Source organism: Drosophila yakuba, chromosome 3R (genome assembly GCF_016746365.2).
Source record: "Drosophila yakuba strain Tai18E2 chromosome 3R, Prin_Dyak_Tai18E2_2.1, whole genome shotgun sequence".
NCBI lineage: Eukaryota > Metazoa > Arthropoda > Insecta > Diptera > Drosophilidae > Drosophila > Drosophila yakuba.
This window is the reverse complement of record NC_052530.2, coordinates 27800809-27825315: the sequence shown is the minus strand read 5'-3', so window position 1 is coordinate 27825315 and position 24507 is coordinate 27800809. Positions and strand designations below refer to the sequence as shown.

The window sequence follows — 24507 nt, the reverse complement described above, 5'->3', positions numbered from 1 at the left end:
TAAACCGAAATCGAATCGAATTTAATACCAAATAATACAATCCAATGCCATAACTTTGTCCCACAGTGACTGTTCAGCCCAGGAGCAAATTCGATGACTTAGGTAAATCAAGATACAAGCCGTATAATCCAAAGAACAACAAGAAAACACACTCTAATCTTGCCCACATAAAAACCAGTACACTTCAAACCACACAAACACTTCTCAGTTTTCAAGTTTTACCCGATTCCAATACCAAAACCAAAACCAATACCAACCGATACCGATTCCAACTTTTGTATAAAGTACATTTTGCATACTCCCTTTACCTTTTTTTTTTGTACATTGAATAAAGCAAAGCGAAGGTCCCGATTCCCAAAAAAAAAAAAACGATCCCAAGTTGAGTTTCCCATTAGCACCTCACCTCAATCACAAGAGCACAACAAAATCAAGACCTTTCCTTTGATTTTGATCGTTTGTCTTTAGTTTTTGAAACGATTTCGCAAGGCGAACCATTGGACCGACCCATTGTGCTCAGCCCCTAAACATAAAACCGACGTTTCCGATATCATAACCACCCTGCATATACTCTTATATAAATATATATATATATATATCTGAACAACAAGCCATTTCGTCCTGCCCGATTACCTTGCCCATGTGCAGTTCCATTTTGGTCACTGTTTGTTTTGACATGCGCCTCTTTGTAACCCACGAAGTAAGAGTTAAATACACACACACCTATAACGATTAACTATTTTTTATCCCATACAATTATCCAACGTGGATTAAGTCCCGAAGCAAAACAAAACATAACGTACCATCGACCTTGTAAATATGTTTGTGCGATATGCAACCCCAGTTCTTTGATTACCTGTACTACAGCCACAGTCAACCAGCAAGAAATGTTAACCAAAACCTCTTCGCTTTTCCTTTAACCTAATCACCAAACAGAAATCCATTAGAGTAACACCACGATAGTTGACTCCCACGATTTTCAGTTCAAAAGTGAATTTTGCGTTTTACGGGGCGTATGAGTAATATGCCAGCCTGAAGCAGTGAAATACAAAGGCGAAGCTGCCATATTCGAGAAGAGAACAGGCGCCACGCAAAATATTCAAATTTATTCAAATGTTTTTCTCTTTTTTAAACTCAAGTCTTCATTGCAACTCGATTACAGCTTTGTATTTCATTAAAAAAGGCATGAGAACCTCTTTACCATCTATATTTCTTTATGAACTTATAACTCACAACCCATTGATAGACCTCTTTTGATAATCGATTTTTGTTCCAATCCTGAAACTGCACATTTTTTTAAAAAGTCTGTCTCGCTAATCCTCGCTCTTGCTCTCTCTGTCTCTGTAATCCCCTCTTAATCTTTGTACTTTATACTTATGTGTTGAGAATAAGCCGAGATCAAAATAAGTGCATGGAAATGAGCACAACAATCAATTTTACATCCTATCACACCATTCACCATACGAGAAACATTTAATATGAAAGATTATACTCTATTTTCGATCAATTTTAACTCACTTTTGCAGCATCCAGCTCTAATTTAAATACTCTTCCTAATACTTATGACTAAATTATCTTTAATACTTAACGGTAGACCTAAGTTCTTGAAATGCTGCGCCGTCCTCACGAATCCCCTAACACTTTTCCGTTGATTTGTGTTCTTGGCGTGGCACTCACCTCACTCACCGATCTCTATTTACATTTTAAAGTTTAAAGTTTAAATATATATATTTATAAATTCTATATACCTAACGCGATTGTATATAACTGCAATTGTAGCTGCAAAGCCAAAGTGTAAATAACAATTAGATCAGGTTACGGCAGAAGTTAACATGGCGTTTTCAGAGAATAACCGAAGTTTATGTATTTGCTTCCATGTAGCATAATACCAGAACAATCTCAACCCATACTCTGTGAATTCGTTAATCTTAATCTGTAAACACCCAACTTAGCTGCAAATGTTCTTAAGTAGTTAGTACGTTTGCCGAGTTTGCGTTGCCTGCGTTTTGGCTTTGAAACCAGCAAATCAATGAAAATACAAATTCGGGATCCAATGCAGTTGCAGCTGAATATGTGAAACGCAGTTCGTAGTGCCTAGAGCTTAAGTTTCTGTACCAATCCCAGATACCGATCCCAGATATATTACACCTAACTGAACAATATAAACATATGTGCCCTTGTTTGTGTGTATAAGCGAGTGTCTATCTGAGTATCTATGAAATACCAACCAAAAACGTAACCATCTTGCAGATGTGGGCATGATTATGATGCAGACGGGCATGGTCAACCAAGGCATCACGTCGGTGATGAATACAATGGAGGGTACGCTTTCAAATCCATTTCCACAAACGAATCCAAAAACCAACAATTATTTGCGATATGCGGCGCTCTATTCAGTATTAATATCCGTTTATATATACTACCAAGCCAAAAGAATTATTTGTTGCTGCTAATCCTGAACCTAATCCAAACCAAACTAAAAGTTAAAAGGAGCGACAACCAAAGATAATTTGAACTCTGGTAAAAGTCCGCTGATCCGAAAAACATACACAAATTCTTTAGTTCCATCCTCGTAAGAAATGGTATGAACTTTGTTTAGCGCTCCTGAGATTTGGCTTGCCAAATTCATTGAGAAAGGACGATCCTTTAAAACTAATTGAACTTGGAAACTAAATCAACATTACTAAATTGATGTACAACCGTCAGCGTTTGTGTGCCTTAGTTAATGCTAAAAACCATGAAAAGCTCTTAGCTGCTAAATGCCAAAGAAACCCCCGCCAAGAACCAAAACCCGCATCATTTGGCTGGAAAACTGGGAAACCCTTTAATCAGATTGTGAGGAACTGGGCATATATAGTATAATAGCCACCAGGGGATAAGTTTTAGACTAAGAGTTGAGTTCGTACTTCTGCTCCTTCTATCGCTCTATCGTTCTCTCTATATCGTACTCAGTATAAATATGACATACACCTATTATAGAACTAATTTAGTTTTGCTACGATTTCTGGTTTTGGTTCGCCCAAGAGTCGCGTATAGTGTCATAATAAACAGAAAGCATACCTAGTATATATTCCTTATATACATTGCATACATATATCTACTTATGATCATGAACTGCATACCACATATGAATATATCTACATAAATATAATATATTATTTACGAACGTTCAAGTACAACGTGTGCCGTGTGATTTTACATATGATTTTCGTATAGCGTATTTTATTTCCTATAATTTATTCATCATTTTCGTTGAATGATGTTCCAATGATAAGCTGGCGCAGTAATGCGAGAAGATGATGATGAACTAAAGTACTAAATTATATTGAAAGCAACAATCATTACCTTGCCATCATTTACCTATTCACACGATCCTATAAAATTCTGTTTTCATGAAACAAAAACAGTGGCCACCTTCCGGAAAGGCGTCCGAGCCGTACAAATGGTTGGGCGTGCAAGTACGTATAACTTACTCTACCTCTACCTCTCTCTCTCTCTCTCTCTATCTCTCTGTCTCTCTCTAAATCTATCTCCTGTCTCTGTCTCCACTACTCTACTGTTACCGATAAGCATACGAAACATACCTACATACATCTCATAACCAGAAACCACGAAACCCAACATGATTTCCAATTGGCAACCGAAATTTACCATCACCCATTCGCCCTATAAACTCTCCTGCTAACCAAGTTAAAATGCTCAATTACATGTTTATAGCGCCAAGCTAACTGCCAACTAACTACAAACTAACTAACCAACTCTAATTGCTATTGTTCAGCTGTACATGCCATTTGCCATTCAGCAAACCAATCGAAAACTAAGCCAATCAATCAGGCAGCCAAACAATCGAAAATCAATCAATCTTTGTCGGAACTCAGAACTCAGAACTCACAACACAGAACACAAAACACCGAACACCGAACACAAAAACACACAAAGTCCCTGGACCCGCCCCCTAAATAACCAACCGCCCCCTTTTCCAACACTAATGCACTACACAGCCCACACACACATATGTACACATATCTACATGTTTCGTTTCTACTCGTTCGTTCTAGTAATTGTGTACTGTTTCGTATTCAACTTTAACCCTAGTGTGCGTGTGTGTGTGTAGTAAAGTCAAGAGAAAATCAAATCGAACTTCGCTTTGAGTCAGTTAATATATTGGAAATCAACCGTTTGGATACTACATATTCAGTAACCATAATCGATTCAAGCGTTGTGTTTTCGTATGAGCTCCATACTATCCATACTATTCGTTTTGTTATCAAGTCGAGTCTACATACTCGCACTCTACATAATAATCGTACTCCTCCTACTATATCGTAAAGTATCTTGTACAAACGTTAACTACATATTGTATTGTATCTATCGTATCGTATCGCATCATATCATGTCGTATAGTATCGTTAATTCGTGATACAAATTCTAACCGTTCACGTATCTTTGGACAACTATGTCATATCCAAACAAATACTTCAAGTTTCCTCTTTATATGATATGTATACTAAGTGGTGACACCAACACTCCAATGAACACAACACTTCGGGTTCTAAGGACCTGCAATCTTGAAACACACAATATCACACTCTACAACACTTTACTCATTTTCTGTAATACTTGTATATACATATTCGATCTTCTACGCCCGGGGACCTATGTTCCTTTCTATATAATATTTCAAATATGTAAACCTATCATCTTTCTATTGTACCTCCCTACTCACACATTCGTGTTCCGTATCAACTACTACAACTACAATAAATACTCCTATTTATATGTCTCTGTGTGTGTGTGTAGAAGACGATGAATACTCGTTGTCAAGTAAGTCAAACTAACTCAAACTGTTGTATATCCATACCAGAAATTAAGAACATCAATTTCAATTTCAATATCGCATTTGTACTTGTCGAAAACATTTCGTTATTATTTCAATTACATACTAGAGTTTTTGACAAATTTCCCTTCATATTTACATATGTGCCAGTGCACGTTTTTCGTTTCGAATCTCGTGATTTGTATCTGTACATTGGTTTAGTTTCGGTTATTTCTCGTTATCGTTTTAAAGAGAGAAGCCCATCGTCAGTTTTAGTTTTAACCCATACATAAATCAACATGAATAAATAAAATGCAAATGACTTGAGAAAGCAAAGCAACTGAGCCAATGATTAGAGCCAATATTCGATCACAACCACCCAAAACAGTAAAATGAACATAAAAAGCATGAGGAGCAGCTCCTCCTCATCCCCCAGAGCACTGCGCACCAATCCCAATCCTCCGGGGCACAGGAGATTCCAATTAGAGAGCGATTAAATTCCAAATTCCGTGCAGTTCACTTGCTGACCATCAATAATCGTTTCAATCAGCCCCCAAAATCAGAAGCTGGGGATAAACTAGATGATAGTGCAACTCGTAGTTGGAGAGATCGTTTGAAGTTCTTCTTTAAGTGGGTGTTAGCAGTTCCTAGCAGCCTAAGTATTGATAAGTGCTTGATAATCGGATACTGAAATCCAGTGAGCCAAAAAAAAAAAGAAAACCCGCTATTGATGACTATATAGAACATTGCCTATCTCGCTACTCAGCTTGTCAGCTTGTAATCCGCACTTAGTCAGCGTGTTGCTTAAATAATGCTTCAAGCTTTAACCGATTTGGTTTGTATCCCTATACCAGAGTACCCTACCAATATATACCACTGCTTGCTTAGCTCTGTTTGTACCTATGTATACTCTTATTACCTATATACTCGTATATTATGTAACCGTTTGTATAAATGTAAGATGACACCGTCACCAGTTCTGTTCCAACTCATATTTATTTGCATGTTTTGTTCGATATTCTATAAAGCAAATACCCTAAAATGAATTCCCAAAAAAAAAGAAAACCATCCCCCGACCATCTTGAACACTTTTCGTTCAGTTTCGGCCAGTTTCAGACGGCCACTTTTCATTTGATTTGAGTTCGTCAGGTTTTCCTGGGTTTTCCCAAGAGTCAGACTAATTTCTCTATGATTTTCTCTCAAATTTCGTGTTAATTTTGAACACAAACCAATACTCTTACCGCTTCAGTTCTTACAAAAACCAAACACAATCCCCCCTAAAAAAAATTAAAAAAAAAAAAAAACAGAAAAAGAATTTGATGTATATTCAAAAGCAGTTTTGAGCTTCACATAAAAAAAAAAAGCTTGACCATATAAATAACACACAAGAAAATTGCATACACACCGAATCTGATTTGCCGAGCTGTGTGATAACGAACCACCGTATTTTACAGATGAACACCATCCTGCACCCACATTTACGCCTCCAGAGCTACCCAAGCGGGTGCATGTGCGTGGATCTGTATCGGGTAAAGTCTCGTCTCATCTCCCAATGAACACTCAATTTGGTATCAGTCAGAGATCAGATCCACAGAAAGGTCCTTTTGAATCGGAGGTGTTTAGGTGGAAAGCCCATACCCAAGTCTCACATAACACACCCACACACATCAGCACCCACACCCACACCCAATATCAATATCAAGATCAAGATCAAGATCAAGATCAAGATCACAATTCAGTTATCAGTTTTGCCCACGATTTCGTTCGCCTTGGTTCGCTTTTTCCTCAGTTAAGAAACGTAAGAGATGAAAATGTATCCAATCCAATCGATAAAAACCCATGATAATTGTTTAGATATTCGTTTGCATAACTCTGTTTTTGCGTTGATTCTTGAACAGAACTCGTTCCTCTGCTAATGTAACTCGTTGATATACTCTCTAATCTAAAGAACCGATATATATCTTCCGTATTATATCATACCCACATATCGATGTCTATTTAACTTAACTTACTTATTTGTACACATCACTCGGTGTGCCTTTGTTTTCAATTGCATAAACAATCTGCTTGTTAACAATTTTGTTTATTACTGTCGCAACCACACACAAAGCATCACATAATGACAACAACTAAGAACTAAGATCCAGTAACCTGAACCTAAATCAAGTGCAACATGTAACATGCAACATGCAACACGCGGCTCAAAAATACCTTTCTCGATTAACTAATGACTAATACTTAAAGCCAATGAGTATCTCTTCACACTCTCTGATCAGCGTGACCGTGAGCTCTAGCCAAGTTTACTAATCGATTGATCTGCTCTCTATCTCTGATCTCGTCAAACAAAAATCTACTACAACGCTTCTGCCTGCCAAATGCCAAATGATACAAAATAAACTGCCCATCTGCCACAGGTGATATCACTCGTGACAGAGAAGATACGAATCGTAAGTTTCGATTGGAACATACACATATTATATACATATCATTATCATGTGCGCAACCATCTTGTGATTACAGTACTCAATCGCAATGTGCGCCGTCCGAATGGCACCGGCAACGGTACAGGTGGCATGCATCACATGAACAACACGGCAGCGGCGGCTGCAGCAGCTGCGGCGGCGGGTAAACAGGTGAACAAGGTGAAGCCCACGGTGAATGTGAGCCGGCAGGTGGAGGGCCAAGTGATATCGCCATCGCAGTACAACAGGTAAGCCAATCGCACATATCCAGCGGGGACTGTACATATTTATATGGGGTGGAACAGCAGGCCATCTACTTAACTATAGAGTTTGATCACATTAAACAGCACTCTGTTCAGTTATCAAATATATTTATATATATATAGCAAAGCAAAGTCGGTAATCGAGCAAAAGAGCAAGCAACAAGATAACTCAATGAATACACCCACTAGGAAAACTCTGTTTGCAGCTGCATCAAGTTTGATTTTCCACTTTTCCGTTGCAATTAACAATTGAACAATTGAAAAATTGAACAATCGAACGCGAGAGATTACACTGAATTATGGTTATTGTGTTTGCCACACACACGTTTTAGTTGACACAACACAATGGTCAGGATGAGGATGAATATGTTAGGTATCTCGTACATATGTAAATGCTCTTAAACCAACTAATCAAAACACCTCAACTAACTGTCTCTCACTCACCTGCTCACCCAACCACTCGCTCACTCAAGAGAAACGAATAAAAAAAAAACCCAAAACAAACAACAAACAAATCAACCAATCAACCAACCAAACCAATTATTAACTTTTAACCAGTCTAAATGTATAAAAACGAACAACATCTTGTTTCAGGCCACCAGAGAATGATGCTAACCCTTATGCGGGCTATCAACTTGCTTACGAAGTTAAAAAGCTCATGTATGCGTCCATAATTTCCTAGATTTTTAACTTACAAACTCTATCAACTAAAAAAACTAAAAAAGCCAAAAGCCTTTTTTTAACTATACCTTAGTATTCGTTAATACTTATCTAACTACATCTTATGCGCATTTTGTTTGACACACATTGATATTGATATTGATTGATCGAAAGCTATGCCATTCCATCAAACTCGCGTACTAAACATAATGAATTATAACGAATTTGTGCGTTTTTTTTTTTTGTTCTTTGTAGTCATGTCGCTGTCTTCTGTGTCTGTGTCTGTGTGCGTATGTGTATGTGTGTTTGTGCGTTTGTATATGTTGGTGTGTATGTGTGAGCGCCCCATGATTATTTTGCCATCAAAACTATCCCCAGCATAACTAACCGCATTCCATTCCGAAGCATTCTGTCTACTAACATCTAATATATAATATGAGCTCTCTTTCTCTGCCCCTCAAAGTAATCAAATAAGTACAAACATTACTTTGAGTTCAATGAGTAAATCATACGGTTTCTAATTCTGAATTTTCTTTGAAGCTGCTTTTTTAATAAACTTCTTTAACTCTCCTTATGCTGATTTATTTGCCGTGCTAATGTTATGTGTATATTTTAACTGTACGCAAATAAGAATATGTAAGAAAAGGATTTCCCATAGGGAAACTTGTGTTCCCAATAATTTTGAGAAAAAGGATCAGTCAAAAAGCATAGCATACATTTTAACGCAGACTACTTCTTCAATTTATTACAACTTCTTCTTCGAGACTTATAAAAAAATAAGTTGGTTCTAGACCACAAAAACATACATTAAGCTCAATAATCGTCCATTTTTCTCCTGCATTCTATATCTATTTCTCTGAATCACTTGAACTTGAATTGCAATCTAAGTGTTGTGTGTGTTTTTTTCCAGTGTTCATCTTTGTGTCAAAACTTGCACCTGTGTACCATATATTTTCTATTTTTTAACTTTTTTTTTTAATTAAGAAGAATTTACATTAAGTATTGTAGATGAAAATGCCAAGTTCGGCGGATCGGAAGGGTTTTGGATTAACTAAGGCCTCTCCCTCGCGCATGCCGAGCACCTGAATCACAATGAAACACCTGGAGGGAGTTTGCCTGCCACCTAATACACTATATACTATATACTATATAAAGTTTTTGATCCATCCATCCCAACCGCCGCCGGATGGAGCAGTTGAGCATTTTGCGTAGTGACTTATTGATTTATTCTCAAATTCTTGTTCGCATTCATTTGGAGACTTTTGTTATTAGCACATGATCTTCTCTAACTCTCTATCTATCTTACTATCCGTGTATTTATCTTTGTAAACGTAAAACTCTCTATCTTTAACTATCGTATATTGAGATCACATTTTAATGCAATATGCCCCAAGTATACGTATTACGTACTCGTATTGAAGTATTCACATCATATTATTGAACGAAACACGTACTCGTAGCGTTTCCGATGAACACTTTGCATTTGGATGTAGCGTTTGTTTTTGAATTGAATTGAATTGAATTGGTTGATAATCTGCATATGCAAGTCAAAAGTTGAATCGAAGTAAAAACCCATTATGATCGAAATCGAATCCAGCTGCAGCACAGACCGCCCTATGGCTAACTCCTATCTCTCTATCCTATCGATCTACTTGTGTCTAGGCCGACGAGTCGCAGTTCCGGCACGGGCACTCAGAATCAAAACGGCGGCGTATCCTTGCCCGCCGGCATTGCGGACGACCAGTCGAAGGACTTTGATTTCGAGAAGACCGAAATGAAGTACGACTCGACGGGCATGTTCCACTGGAGTCCGGCAAAGAGCTTAGAAGACTGCATACTGGTAAGTCTACTCTACTCCAGTCACTGCTCATGAAATACAAAGTTAATTGGCACATTTCTCTACAGGATCGCAACCAGGCGGCCATGACCGTGCTGAACGGCCATGTGGTCGTCTGTCTGTTTGCCGATCCCGATTCGCCGCTGATCGGGCTGCGTAATCTGGTGATGCCGCTGCGGGCGTCCAACTTCCACTACCACGAGCTGAAGCACGTGGTCATTGTGGGCTCGGTGGACTACATTCGACGCGAGTGGAAGATGCTGCAGAACCTGCCCAAGATCTCGGTGCTCAACGGATCGCCGCTGAGTCGCGCCGATCTGCGGGCGGTGAATGTCAATCTGTGTGATATGTGCTGCATCCTGTCGGCGAAAGTTCCTAGCAACGATGATCCCACGCTGGCCGACAAGGAGGCGATCCTCGCCTCGCTGAACATCAAGGCCATGACCTTTGACGACACCATCGGTGTGCTCAGCCAGCGCGGCCCGGAGTTCGACAACCTGAGCGCCACCGCCGGCAGTCCCATTGTGCTGCAGCGGAGGGGTTCGGTGTATGGCGCCAATGTGCCCATGATAACAGGTAAACTGCATCGCACTAAGTTGGCCGAGTTTGCGAACGACCGAACGATTGTGAGGCTGGCCAGGATTTGGATGGGTAGTGTGGTGTAGTAAGGGATCCTGGGATGGGTGGGCGTATGGTTACATCCTATGTCCTGGCCAGGCTCACCCGCTTTCTGCTACGAATGCGGTTTAAAGTGTGTGCTCTACTAATGCTTCACATGTTGGTTGTCGTTTAAAGAACTGGTCAATGATAGTAACGTGCAGTTTCTCGATCAAGACGACGACGATGATCCAGATACAGAACTATATCTGACGCAGCCTTTCGCCTGCGGCACAGCCTTCGCTGTGAGTGTGTTAGACTCGCTGATGTCCACGGTAAATGTCCTTGTTTTAACTCATTGAAAGGGTCTTCCCTCTTAGCCATCCTTTATTTATGTATGTGTTTGGTTATATGTATAAACTTTCGTTTGATACCCAACTGTATGTAGACCTACTTCAATCAAAACGCCTTAACGCTGATCCGCTCACTGATAACGGGCGGCGCCACGCCCGAGCTGGAACTGATCCTGGCCGAGGGAGCTGGCCTCCGGGGAGGTTACAGCACCGTGGAGAGTCTGAGCAATCGCGACAGGTAATCCTTGATTGCAATTTCCTAAGTATCATCACTGAATATTGGTTTTTTTATCCTCAGATGTCGAGTGGGCCAAATCTCACTGTACGACGGTCCGTTGGCTCAATTTGGGGAGTGCGGCAAGTATGGGGATCTGTTTGTGGCAGCCCTCAAGTCGTACGGAATGCTGTGCATCGGACTATACCGATTCAGGGATACCAGCTCCAGTTGTGATGCGAGCAGCAAACGTTATGTAATAACCAACCCACCCGATGACTTTTCACTACTGCCAACAGATCAGGTAACTTACCTACCACCACCTCCTATCCTATCATTCCACTATTTAATGTGCTTTATGTAGGTATTCGTTTTAATGCAATTCGATCCGGGCCTGGAGTACAAGCCGCCAGCGGTACGAGCACCTGCCGGCGGACGAGGCACCAACACACAGGGTTCCGGGGTCGGTGGGGGCGGCTCCAACAAGGATGATAACTCTTGATTGTTACTGTGTAGCGCCTTAACTGATGGTCCTTATTCGTACATTTGAACGATGGAGAAGCTAATCGAGGGCAGAGCAGCGCATTTGTGGCAACGCATCCACAACTACCTATTGGCATAAGATATTCGATACTCGACAAATCGGCAGCGAAATGAAAAGACATATTTGTATGTAAATCGATTGTACCGTGTACAAAAGTGAAATCAAAAGCGTTAATAAGTTAGAGAATACGATCATAACTTGCGTGCCATGAAATGCGCTACTCTGCTCATTTATGTGTGTGAAGGCATGCGGCTCGGTGTATTTTGTCCATCCAAACTAACAATCAAGAGACAACCGGAACCGGAACCACTGACCAACAGATCAACGTCGACGGCAAACGCCGCCTGTCTCCACACATATAAAATATATAGCTAATCCGGATCGGGGGACCAAGAACTATAGCCCTGATATCCATCGTTCAACTGCCAACTGATTGCTTCCCACATCATTCCGTATGCCTTTTTAGAACCTTGAAATTATCATATTCTGTATATCTATAATTTTAGTCTTGCAACTACATTGGTTGACTTTCTATCCTTGTTTATCCCTATTATTTTGTATTCAACCTTGTGTGCCCCCCAATAAAATATTCTTATTATTATTTAACTTTTAAGTTGGTTTGTCATTTGGTTTTCCCTCGATTTCGTTCTCCAAGCAACAATCATTAGTTATACTTATGGGTATGTATTTACGTATGAGTGCTGTCGACTATCATTTACATTTGCATTTACATTTATACTCAAGAATCATTTATCACTAATTTTCGTTTACATTTTGAGTTCACTTCATGGCGCTATCATTGCATAAGAAACAATTGAAAATTGAATTCTAAACGAAAATCCATCTCAATGGTGTGACGTAAGCAATTGGGAACCATTAGTGAGGTAAGCTACACATTAAACAAGGAAACAAGGAACACTGAGCGAAAAACAAGAAACTACCAAATACTACAAACTAAGTCTACTCGATCTGTGTACTCTCATGTCTCAAAATCTATCTCTAAGTCGCTGAAATGACGCGGCCACAACGCAACAATTTATATCGAACACACCAATTAAAAACACTGCAAGCAATGCATTGCGGATTGCTTTTGGCTGAGATACAGATACAGATACTGATAGCGAGATACAGATACAAGGCAATGAGGCTAAAATTCAAAAACTGCATTTAGAAGTTTCTGAGCATGCGCAAAACGATTTATGTAGAGCAGAGCATATTGTAATCATTCAACTTTTAATGTAAAACCTAAAAACACAAATATCGATTAACGACACCTATACACGTAACACCTAAAAGCCAACAATCTGCTAGCTAATTCGTATGCCCAAAACAAAAACAAACACATATGGCTCGACCTGAACCTTTATGAAAGCCAGAGAAAACATGGTTGTTTCTACCGAGGAATCGCCCAATCGAGGCCGTTTTGAGCCAAACACTAAACACCATATGCAAAGTACTACACTTAACTAGAGGAGTCTCAGCTTTTTCACTCGACACAAGTCAAATTTGCTAATTGCTAATTCTAAATTGAACAACTTCTTACATTCACATCTTTACACAAATGAAAAACCAAAAACACACAGGGGAGAAAACCCTGAGAAAATATTGTAAGTAGCGCATTCGAATCATAATTGAATACCACTTAATATAGAGGACACCTAGGCCGGAATATAGAGTGCGACGAAGCTGATGAAATGTAGTTAGTAATATTTTTTAGTGTATGTGAATGTGTGCGCTTTTTACCAGCGATTTACGAGCAGCAACTGTGGTGTTCTAAACAAATTTTGATAGATACAATCGGTAACCAAATGGCGAAAACGTTAAGTTCCAACTCCGACTTCTGGCTATAACCTTCTGTACTAACTTCTCTAACAACTTCACGCACTTGCGCTCGAAACTTTCAAAAGGAACGCTCTGAATTTTTGTACATAGCCTGTAAATATGATAAGTAACTAAAGTATCTCGAGTACGATATCGTTTAACCCGTTTATCCTGTGCTGTTTCGTTTTGCCGTTCAAAATGCAAGAGTTTTCGGATCATAATTGTAATTTGTTCAAATGATAAACACTGCCAAAGCGTATAGAAATCACATTAAATGTAGATCACAACCAAAAACCAATGACAAAAAAAAGAAAAGCCAGCAAAAACGAGCAGACAGCATTCATCAATAGTGGGAAAACCAAAGAAGCGTAACAAGAAAATGGCACAGAATAGCAACCACTGGATTTGTTTTGTTTGATTGTTTCCACACACGATTAGCGAATAACAAATTTAAGTAAAACGAATTCGAGCTTTTAAATTTAATACGAAGAATGAAAAATACAAAATCGAACATAACCATTTATAAGTGAAAAGCGAAAATAAAGGAGAGCCAATTACCATTTCGTTTCATGATTGGATTGATTTGTAGTGGAATTTTGTGCAGTCTAGGCTTACCCAGAACGTAAATTAAAAACAAAATATGTGAATATTATGCGCCTTCGAAATTGATGTAAACGTGTATGTAGCCGTGCGATGTGAGAAACATTTAAACTCCATTAAAATACATTTAATGGTAATGATAATGATAAAGCTAATGGTAATGGTAAACGTAAAGGTAAAGGTAACGATAATGGTAAAGGTAATGATTAACGTAATAGTCAAGTGTAAATGTTAACGAATCGAGAGCATAGCATAGCTTAGCATAAACTACGACGACTAGTTATCGCGACAAGCAGTTCATATATTGTTAATGATAAACTTATTATTAAATCGACAACAAAACGCATTTGCAATCCTAACATAATATTAATAATAATAAAATGAAAAGAAAATAAAATAAAAAATCGATGAATAGGCCGTGGCGTAGCGAAAACCCAAAAGTTAAACATAATTTTTAAATGAATAAACTAGTTATTAAATTTATAGAAACCTCACTTATACACCTACACCACACCAATAATTACACACACAGACACTCAAAAAACCCACACTCACACACAAACACACACAGTCAACAGCGATGAACCCAACAACAAGAACAAAAATGAACTCTCGATGTTGTGAAACTTGATAAAATCATGTTTACGCTATAGCAGATCTTCATAAATGAAATACAAATGAATGCAGATATAGTACATACTCAACCAAGGAAAACCAGAAACTATCCGAAAGAAAGCTTCTCTGAATCAAAGGAAATTAATCGAAAAAAATATAGAAAAGAAAAACACGCTGACAAAGCTGCCTTTCCCATTCGCATTTCCCAATTGATAATTGATATTTGATAATTGATAATAACTTCGAGTATTTTTCCACTTCGCTCAATTCAACACTTCCGAGCAGCTTTGTTTTTCAACAAATAATATATATTTACATGCATATATATTAATAATGTCGCATACAAACTACTCAATGCCGTATAAACTAGTGTAAGTGCAAAGGTTTTTGTAGAAAACTCGTAAATAAAAAACCAAACCAAAAAAAAAACGTATAAAATATATTATCATACTCGTAAATGTGAAGCTATGCAGCATTTTACTGTAGTTAGATTTTTTGTATAGAATCAACGTTTGCAGCTAAAAACCAAAAACGAAAACCGAAACTAATATGATAATTTTACAGGTTTAAGGCGGAAATGTTCATTTTTTTAAGGAATAACGATATTAAGATATCATAATTAACATAACAAATAGCAACTAAAAACCAAGCAAAAAAAAGAAAAACGAAAAAATATTTTTTATAATTTCGCAGCACTTTCACATGATACCCGCACACGCACACATACACATCCGGCAATGTGTGCTAAATAAATTGTATAAATATTGCAAGCCAAAAAAAAAAAAAATAAATAAAATGCAAATCATATTAATGTAGTTACATTTTTTTAGTTTTTACTCGCTATTTATATGAGGTATATTTACACAACGGAAAACGTAAACGTAGACATAAAATAAACGTAAAAAAGCGATAAAAAATCATTAATTTACATTGAATTAAACAAAATTAAAACGAAATCAGAGCAGAAGGCATAAAATGACAAATTAGTTTAGTTTAAAGCGGTCCCGCAAAGGCAAAAACAACAAAAAATAAATGAAATTTTAAATAACAAATTAAAGAGCTAAAAACGCATATTTTAAACATTTGTCTAAAACGCAACCGAAAACAAAACCAAAAGAAATGATAAATGTATGAAATAAAAGGTATAATAATAATATTATGTTGTTAATGTTTAAAAAACCTTGTTAAAAATAATATTTCAAAATAAAATATAAATACAGAAAAAAATAGCAAAGAAATTACCACCAAACTAACAGCATTATGAAAGTGAAATTTTGATTTATGGCCCAAAAGTTTGGGCCGCCAAATACTGACCCAAAAAAAGGCAGGCCGGGCGTTATAAAATTCCAATGACCAATTACGTTTAGAAATTGCGTGTTGCGCCTTGCATAAAATGCGACCAATTATTGGGGGGCGTTTCATAAGCATGTCTCATTATCATCGAAGGGCCTGTGGTGTATGAAATGGGGCCTACTCTTCGGAATGGAAAATGCATCCATTTGTTTTTTGGGACACATCTGAATTGAAGTCACATTACCATTAAATATCGCTTAAAATACAGCTTAAGCTTTTCTATGAAACTTGTAGGCTCAAATTGGGCTGACTTCTTTATGAAAACTAATTCAAAATAGTTTTCACGCACACCTTTAGTTTATTACGAGTCTGGCAGGAAACTGTCTTCCATCATTGGAATTTTTTTTACTACAGTTGAATGCGAGTTTAAAAATGTCAGTAAGATATTACCAACAAAGCTTCCATTCATCTAGAAAAATAGAAACATTAAAAAATTAATATATTTTACGCAATTAATTGTTTGATTCCGCTTTGAAGTGACTGCAATTCCCCACTGTGCCTGCCACATTTCGTTATGTCAATCGGTGGCTCTGCTCCTGTTTGCTGCCCCAGCAAAAAAGAGTACAAAAGTGGGGCCAACAGGTGACTGACGGCGGCATTGGGAGGCCATCTCTCGATCATGAGCGCCTGGTCCGCATTGCTTTTTAAGGTAAAGAGCGAGTGCTGACTTGCGACGACAACAAGTTCGCTGCCTAAGTCTTTTGTTTGGCGCTGTCTCTTTCCTTCCTTTCTTTCGCCGGCCAAGAACAGTCAATGGGAAAACACTTTCGTTGCGATTAATCGGCCACTTGCAGGCAATTCATGTAGCTGCTGGTCGCGTGCTGCGCTTTAACCACTGCAAACTAGTTTTATTTGTTTTCATGATGTTTTTTTTTTTATTTCATTCGGCGCCAGAGTCAAGAAAATCCGACCACTTTCTTCAGTGCGCACTTCCAATGCGAGTCGTCGTCACTCCATTCCAATGGAACTCCAGCGGATGGGCACATGGTTTTTGTCCGCCAACAGCAACCAGCTAACACTCAGTTGTCTTCGCGACTTGAACAGGTGCGGACGTCGCTGCTCCTCGAATTTTTATTCGAAACTCTTTTTAAATCTTTTTGTGCGTGCAGTTTACATTTGAAGAAAGCGCCGCGGCGCTCGCTGACATGAAGTTAATTGACGTGATTATATACCTAATTGCCATCTTGATCTTCATCTATTTGCTGCTGGAATAGCAGAAGAAGCCAGAAGTCACTCGACATTTGCCCCAGAGCTTTCTACAATCCACTAGATCGACCAGCCAGCTAACCGACAATTAAACAACGAAAATCTCTAGCAAATCCGAAACAAGATGAGGGTAAGTGATTCACGCGGTGATTGTGAGTTTGTTGGCCACAATTAGCGGTTATTAAAAAAAAGTCTCTCGCTGCGCACAGCATAACAAAATAATGGATTGGCTGTAATTTCCATTGCAAATGCAATGGCATTTCTTCTGCTCCTCGGCGTTCAACGACTTCAGTCTCAGATTGGCATTCAAATTTGGCCTCACCTTCACCTTCACCTGCAAATCGAAATTAATTACAATCGCTACACAATGATGCTGTCTGTAGCTTCTTCAATTGAATTGAATTGAAGTCGTTGGAATATTTGTCAAATTACAAGGTGGCCGGCAAAGCGAGCACTTTCATTTGCAATGGGAGCACTTGATGCGCCAAGTTTCGCCAAGATCCAGACAATGGATGGCTTTACGTGCACCAATTGCATCGCAAACTGTGAGTTGCAAACGGCAAACGGCAAACTGTGAGGCGCAGGCTGCCTCAATGTGCAGCGGGCTTGAAAATAAAATGCTTGCCGCTAAAATAAAAGTTGCATTTCGAGTTGCAATTTGGGTTAACCACACCGTTGTTTATGGTCGTCGATGTGGCGACAGCCCGCTGATCAATAGTTCCGCCTAGGCCTCCGTTGGCCAATATCCTTTGTCAGGTTCAATGGCACTGCTGGCCAAGCCCAAAAGGAAACCCAAAATTATCCGAATGCCATTTGGACTTTCGTTGAACGAGTTTGCCGCCGTCGCCGTGGGCCATTCCCTGTCAGACTATTCAGTGTTTTGGGCATCCGTCTCCTGGCAGCAGTTCATTCACCAGCAGGCCGCCACTGGTATTTGCATACGAATATGCATATTGCAAAGGCGACAAACTAACTAACTTACTAACTAACCACTCTATAAACAATAAGCCATCAATTTGGTGGCAATTACCCTCCCCGAGGCCCGCCGCTGCAGTCGGTTTCAGTTGCAATCGGCAATCCGTTTAAGCAAACGCAGCACGTAATCAATAACTATACGTATTGGACTCGCCTAGGCATTTCACCTGTTGATTGACGTCTGGCTAACGGCACACCGCATTGCCATTGTCATTGCCGCCGCTCCGATGGCTCCGCTGGAGCTGCCCAGGTGAAATTGCCATGTCCACTGGCCGCCTCAAATTACCCACTTCCCCTTCGTTCGACCAGACTGAGGAGACCCAAGCCAGCAGTGCCAGAGAGCTATATACTCATTCTTTTCGCGGAATAACTAGCATTTCAATTTGATGGTTTCTTTACGTTTCTTTAAAAATTGCATTAAATTTCTTTGACATTTTATGCTGTAATGCAATAGCATTATGAAAATGCATCATATTCCTACTGAAATATCTCCTTTACTAAAATATTGCCTTTAACCTATATAAAATGTATGAAAAATGCAACAAATTGATATATAACATATATAGTATGGTGTAAGTTTCTAAAGCCCAACAAAATGCGACCAATGAAAGTGTCACCAAATGAGTCAGTAAAGCATAATACCCGCCGCAAAGTAAGCAACGCGACAGTAACAATTACAGAACGAAGACATTTCGATGCCGGACTTTTCACTTTCATTCTACGGCATTGCGGACAGAAAGTTTAATCAGCCATCGAAGCGGGGAAAATGGGCAAAAGTATTATGGCATACCCGTATAAATAAATATGTGTACAAGTGTTTATAAATGCGAAGCTACTTTGTTTGGCTCGTTTGCTTAAGCAGCTTTGGTTAAGTAGCCGATGGCAGGCGACGTGATAAAATTTTAGAAAACCGCCAATTTGATCAAATTAAGGCCATTACAGTTTTGTTGCTGTCCAGCGATTACAAGACCCTCCCCCTTCTTCACCGCCCCTTATTTTTATTCGCCGTTGCCGGGCTTAGAAAGTTTTGTATTTCTTTCGGCTTTTTTTTTTTCTCGATGCTTGTACGCGTAATTAAGTTTTTGATTAAATGGTCTTTGACAATATTCCTTTCCATCCCCGCCAGCCATTCCTGCTGCTCGCCCTGCTCCTGGCGCTGGCCAGCTGTGAACAGCGTCCGCTGGTCTTCACCAACTGGCCACCGAAGAGCTCCAAGCAGCTTAGTCGTCCCGCCATTGCAGCTGGAGGTCCTGGATCCGCCGGAGCGCCAGGCAAGCAGCGCACTCTGGTCGTCCAAATCCGCAGCGACCAGCCGGTGCCATTGGTGCTGAAGGGTCGTCCTGGTCATGCTGCGCACACCCATGCCGCCCATCTGGCCCATCCGCATTCCGTGCATCCTGGACACGTCCTGTCGCACGCCCATTCACATGCCCATCTGCACTCGCATCCGCTGATCCATCTGCCACAGCATCAGTACCAGCATCAGCACCTGCGCGGACCACCGCGTCCCATGAAACTGAGTGGTCCTTCGCCCGTCTACCTGAAACCAGCTGGATCTCTACGGAAGCCACTCAAGATCAAACTGAACAATGTGAAGCCCAAGGCGAAACCCACATTCGGATACGACAAGCCCTTCAAGTACGAGAAGCCCACTGCTGTGAGCTACAGCGAGCTGCAGAATCTGCCGGTAAGTTCGATCCATGAGTAATCCTAAGGCGGGAATCCAAGTGATTTCCTGCTCTTTAGAAATCCTAATACTGCACATTTTACATGCTCCCAACACCTCTGAACATATAACATATATCCAATCATGCCGCATCCCCCACAGCTGGACACGCACAACAACTTCAACACCGAGCACTTTGCACCCATTTACACGGTACCCGCACCGAACCTGGCCGACAATCACCTGGACGTGGAGGAGGGTCATCTTGACACCTCCTACCTGTACAAACCTCCATCCCAGATCCAGACCCCATCCTCCTCAGCCCGTCCCCAGACATATTTGCCACCAAAGTACAGTGTGCACGAGGACGAGTCCAATGACCAAACCATTCGCGATCCCATTTCGGGTTCGCAGAAACTCTTTGCCCCAGATCCGGATCCCTCGCTGCCCACCACCAAGATACGCCCCTCCACCGAATCGTTCAACACGCCTAGCAACAACAAGCCGCTGCCCGCCGATGTCCAGAGCAACCAACTGCCCGCCCAGCCATTGGTTCAGATTTTGGGAGCCCAGACGGCAGCCCAAACGGCACCGGAGATCTATCCCATTCAGTATGCCCAGCCGGCGGTACAGTCCCAGTCCTTTATTGCCGCCATCCCAGCTGCCCACATACCTATCTACAATCCCACCTACCTGGTGACGCAGTCCAACCAACTGTACTCGGCCCACAAGCAGCAACTCTTCAAGCCCAGCTCGGAACCGGTGGTGGAAGCGGGTTACGTCAACGCCGATCTCACCCAGGAGGTGGCCAGCAACGGGCAGATACTGCAGGCAGCCAAGGATCCACATCACAACATCCATCCCGTGCTTGATGCGGCGCCACAATATGCTGCTCTTATTGCTGCTCCGGCTCTGGGTGATCCCAATGAGGGTGCCTACGAGACGGCCTCGTTCCACTTGCCCAATGTGGCGTCGGCGGTGACTGCCTCCGTTCCGGAAGGCGGCTTCGTGGTGTCCAACTTCTATGGCCATGCCCACGACTCGTCCCAATTGCTACAGGCGTACGCGGAAGAGGAGGCACGTCGCCAGCAACTGGAAACAGAGCAAGCCGCCATTGAGCTGCAGAAGCAGCAGCAGTTGCATCTGGAGGAGCTAAAGGCACAGGCCCAGGAGCAGCAGCAACAACATCAGTTGCATCTGGAGGAGCTGAGGGCTCAGGCACAGTACCAGCAGCAGCAACAGCAGCAGTTCGAGGAGCTGCAGGCCCAGGCACAGGAGCAACACTTGCAGCAGCAACACCAGCAGCATCAGCTGCAGCTGTTGCAGCTGCAGCAGCAACAACAGCAGTTGCAGCAGCCAGTGCAGCACCATCCGCCGCAGCAGGTGCAACACCAGCAGCAACAGGTGGCTCAGGATCCTGCAGCAAGTGCCTTCGAGGAGCACCAGCGATTGGTGCAGCAGCAGCTCGGCGCCAGCACGCCACTTCGCATCTTTGTGCCCGACGAGGAAGCAGCCGAATCGGTGGGTAAAATCTAACCAGTGATCCTTCGTATGACTACAATTTGAGACTTTTTCCTTGTAGCGACTGCAAAAGAGGTCGGATGATCTGAAGAAGGGCACGGTGGAGGATGTGCCCAGTGCGGGTCGGAACGACGGCGAGGACAGCGAGGAGTCAGCCAAAGATTTGTTCGAGGTATCCACCTCCGTCGAAGTGGCCGGCGAGCATCTCACGGCCAGCAGTAATTAGTTAAGGCACATTAAGTCTTCGACGCTGTTCAAAAATATTTATTTACACACTCATTTGTAAAAACGCATTCATGTAGCGAGCAGTCGGTAGTTAATAAAAATAACCATTAATTTATTCAAATATTCGTTAACGTACTTTTTGAATGTCGATACGTTTTATGTTATCGATACGTTTTATGTTATCGATAACAGTATACATTGTGATACTGGTGGGATTAAAATACTTCTGCACTCTGGTCACACGCAGGACAAGTAAAAACACATTTTACCAAAAACATTGTTGTGATCGCACATTTTCCGTGCTTTCCCTAAGAATTATAGCCTAATATACAAGATGATTATTCCGATCCGTTGTTTCACCTGCGGCAAGGTCATTGGCAACAAGTGGGAGTCGTACTTGGGTCTCCTGCAAGCGGAATACACTGAAGGGTAAGTCACGCGGGAAAATGTTTTTCCACACGGCATTTCATCATATTAATATATATTATATCTCCCAATCCAATGCCAGAGATGCCCTGGATGCTTTGGGTCTGAAGAGGTACTGCTGCCGTCGCATGCTCCTGGGCCACGTGGATCTTATCGAGAAATTGCTCAATTATGCACCTCTGGAGAAGTGAACGGCACAATAGAAACAATCCAAAATGGACTTGGGAATAAAAACTCTAGATTTTATTGTAAAATTACAAATTAAAGCTTGATCGATAGCCCTAGAAGTTATGTATTAGCCCAAGTTGATCGCCCCTCACATCTTGTCCATGAACCAGGGCTGTCCGTTGTTCTCGCGACGCTTAGTGAGGATCTCGCATCCGGTTTCGTTGACCAGCAGTGTCTGCTCAAATTGGGCGGAAAACAGACCATCGGCGGTCACGGCAGTCCAGTCATCTGGCCAGGTTTCAGCCTTCTGGACGCCAACGGAGATCATGGGCTCAATGGTGAAGCAGTGGCCAGGGGCCATTACTCCTACGGCAGAGTTTTCTGCAAAGCAAGAGCTTTAATAACATGCAAGATATTTTTGTCAGCTCGTAAACTTACTGGCATAGTGAGGCACATTGGGAGCTGTGTGGAAAACACGGTGAATACCATGACCGCAATAGCTGCGCACCACGCTAAAGCCATGTGGTGCCACATACTTTTGGATCACGTTGCCAATATCGCGATACTTTTCACCTGGGCGCACAAACTCAATGGCCTTGCTGAGCGCCTCGTGGGTGACCTGCACCAGTTTCTTGTGCTTCTCCGAGACATTGCCCACGAAGAAGGTCTCGTTGAGATCGCCATGGAAACCGCGATGATAGACGGTCACATCGATGTTACAGAGATCTCCATCCTGTAGAGGACGCTGATCGGGGATGCCGTGGCAAATCACCTCGTTGACCGAAGTGCAACAGGACTTGGGGAAGTTGTAGTAGTTCAGGGGCGACGGATAGCACTCCCGCTCGATGGCGGCCTCGTGGACCAAGCGATCCAGTTCATCGGTGGTGATGCCCACTTCAACGGCTTTGGCTCCCTCATCCAGGCACTCTCGTCCCAATCTGCCTGCCACTCGCATGCCCTCGATCTCCTCGTCGTCCAGCACCTTAATCTTGGTACCCCGGAGTGCTTCCTCGGAGAGGGAGCGGCCAGCTGGATGATCGGCGTAATCCGGACGCTGTATGGCTTTCGGCACTGTCCGCTTGGGAGTCTGTGGGAACGGGCGCAGCTTGCCGGTGAATCGGAACTGCGGCCACGGATTGTAGGCACCATCCTGTTCGGCAGAGTTCGAGCCACCAGCTGAGTGAAGAGCATTACATAGTCAGCAATCCAATCCAACTCATTGAGAACGAAGACTTTCTAAAACTGACCTGCTAAAGCATGAATAGCCTTGTGCTCCTTCCAGAATCCTTTGAAGCACGGCTGCGAGCAGAAGAATGAGCCCTTGATGCCCAACTTCAGGCAGGTGGGACACTGTAGGGTCGCATCCTTGCCGCAGTTGGTGGTCTCGCACTTTTGAGTCATTCTAATTGAACAAATAATGTAAGAGAAATTTTCGTGCCTGTTAAAAATAGTTTGACACAGCGTGACCGCACAGATACCGATAGAAAATACCTCACAGCCTTAAAATAAATACCTTTTTATAGAATTACAATTTTTTAACAATGACAATAAGCAATACGACTATTTAGCAAATAATGACTATTTTGCTCCGAAAAAAAATCGAAATGCTTTTAGTTTGATATTTTTAAATGCTTTGTTATTAAACGTTATTAAAAAGATGATATCTGAAAAATACCAAATTCAATATCTGACAATGGCGGTACATCGATGTGCAATGTTGTCCAGCCTTCGATAGTTTGGGACCAGTTATATTCTTATCGATACGCTTGTGCCAGGGCTGTTAATTGCCGGCTTTAACGGTTTTTAGTTTAAAACTGAACATTCCTTGATAACCATTTTTAAGAGTATTTAAACATTTTAAAGGTTTCTATTATGATTAGTAATAATTAATAATATTTTGATTAGGATTGGGTTACTTAAGTTGAGTAAATAAGAACATTCTCTACCAACAGTACAACCTCTTTTGAAATTTAAAAATAAAAAAAATAAGATTTGGAAGTTCTTCGCGCAGATCTTTGATCTGGCTAAGGGACACTGGCCCCGTGAATTCGTTGCCTTTGTTTTCGCCCGTCGGGGCGGCAGTTCAAACGCAGCCGCCTGTTGGGCACTTTTCCGCAGTTGTTCTCGGCGCATGCTCTTGGTGGGAACAGTTTGCGTTTGGGCTCACTTTATCTGTCTGCTCTGTTTA

At 41.4% G+C, this 24507-nt stretch overlaps 4 protein-coding genes across 37 annotated transcripts in view; 3 read left to right on the top strand and 1 right to left on the bottom strand.

Annotated features, from left to right (window-relative positions):
• Positions 1 to 15689, top strand: part of LOC6538678 (calcium-activated potassium channel slowpoke) — a 48088-nt gene extending 32399 nt beyond the window's left edge. For 8 of the 33 annotated variants that reach the window (XM_039376126.1, XM_039376119.1, XM_039376115.1 and 5 more), the window contains 12 exons: positions 3405 to 3455; positions 4798 to 4821; positions 6268 to 6342; positions 7228 to 7260; positions 7334 to 7523; positions 8133 to 8198; positions 9861 to 10038; positions 10104 to 10611; positions 10831 to 10967; positions 11081 to 11223; positions 11284 to 11503; positions 11564 to 15689. In XM_039376126.1, the coding sequence (XP_039232060.1) occupies positions 3405 to 3455; positions 4798 to 4821; positions 6268 to 6342; positions 7228 to 7260; positions 7334 to 7523; positions 8133 to 8198; positions 9861 to 10038; positions 10104 to 10611; positions 10831 to 10967; positions 11081 to 11223; positions 11284 to 11503; positions 11564 to 11701 (1763 nt within the window). In that variant the 3' untranslated portion in view covers positions 11702 to 15689. Of the gene's footprint in view, positions 1 to 66; positions 103 to 2247; positions 2320 to 3404; positions 3456 to 4797; positions 4822 to 6267; positions 6343 to 7227; positions 7261 to 7333; positions 7524 to 8132; positions 8199 to 9860; positions 10039 to 10103; positions 10612 to 10830; positions 10968 to 11080; positions 11224 to 11283; positions 11504 to 11563 lie in introns of all 33 variants that reach the window. The other 25 variants (XM_015193469.3, XM_015193473.3, XM_015193463.3 and 22 more) reach the window with 12 other exon arrangements.
• Positions 15690 to 15891: 202 nt separating this feature from the next.
• Positions 15892 to 21846, top strand: LOC6538677 (putative uncharacterized protein DDB_G0271606). Of its 2 annotated transcripts, XM_039376136.1 has the most exons (5): positions 15892 to 17176; positions 17242 to 17468; positions 19440 to 20000; positions 20142 to 21500; positions 21562 to 21846. In XM_039376136.1, the coding sequence occupies exons 2-5, from the start codon at positions 17463 to 17465 to the stop codon at positions 21724 to 21726; spliced, it is 2091 nt and encodes a 696-aa protein (XP_039232070.1). In that variant the 5' UTR covers positions 15892 to 17176; positions 17242 to 17462; the 3' UTR covers positions 21727 to 21846. The 2 variants fall into 2 exon arrangements, with proteins under 2 accessions (XP_039232070.1, XP_039232071.1); XM_039376137.1 differs by having other exon boundaries at positions 15892 to 17468; positions 20394 to 21500.
• A 111-nt stretch (positions 21847 to 21957) lies between these two features.
• Positions 21958 to 22438, top strand: LOC6538676 (DNA-directed RNA polymerases I, II, and III subunit RPABC5). Its single transcript, XM_002099159.3, has 2 exons — positions 21958 to 22154; positions 22234 to 22438. The coding sequence occupies exons 1-2, from the start codon at positions 22060 to 22062 to the stop codon at positions 22340 to 22342; spliced, it is 204 nt and encodes a 67-aa protein (XP_002099195.1). The 5' UTR covers positions 21958 to 22059; the 3' UTR covers positions 22343 to 22438.
• LOC6538675 (methionine aminopeptidase 1) lies at positions 22373 to 23802 on the bottom strand. The gene is made up of 3 exons (XM_002099158.4): positions 23567 to 23802; positions 22758 to 23495; positions 22373 to 22700 (listed from the first exon to the last, which is right to left on the bottom strand). Exons 1-3 carry the CDS (start codon positions 23718 to 23720, stop codon positions 22468 to 22470), a joined length of 1125 nt encoding a protein of 374 aa, XP_002099194.1. The 5' UTR covers positions 23721 to 23802; the 3' UTR covers positions 22373 to 22467.
• Between the last annotated feature and the right edge of the window lie 705 nt (positions 23803 to 24507).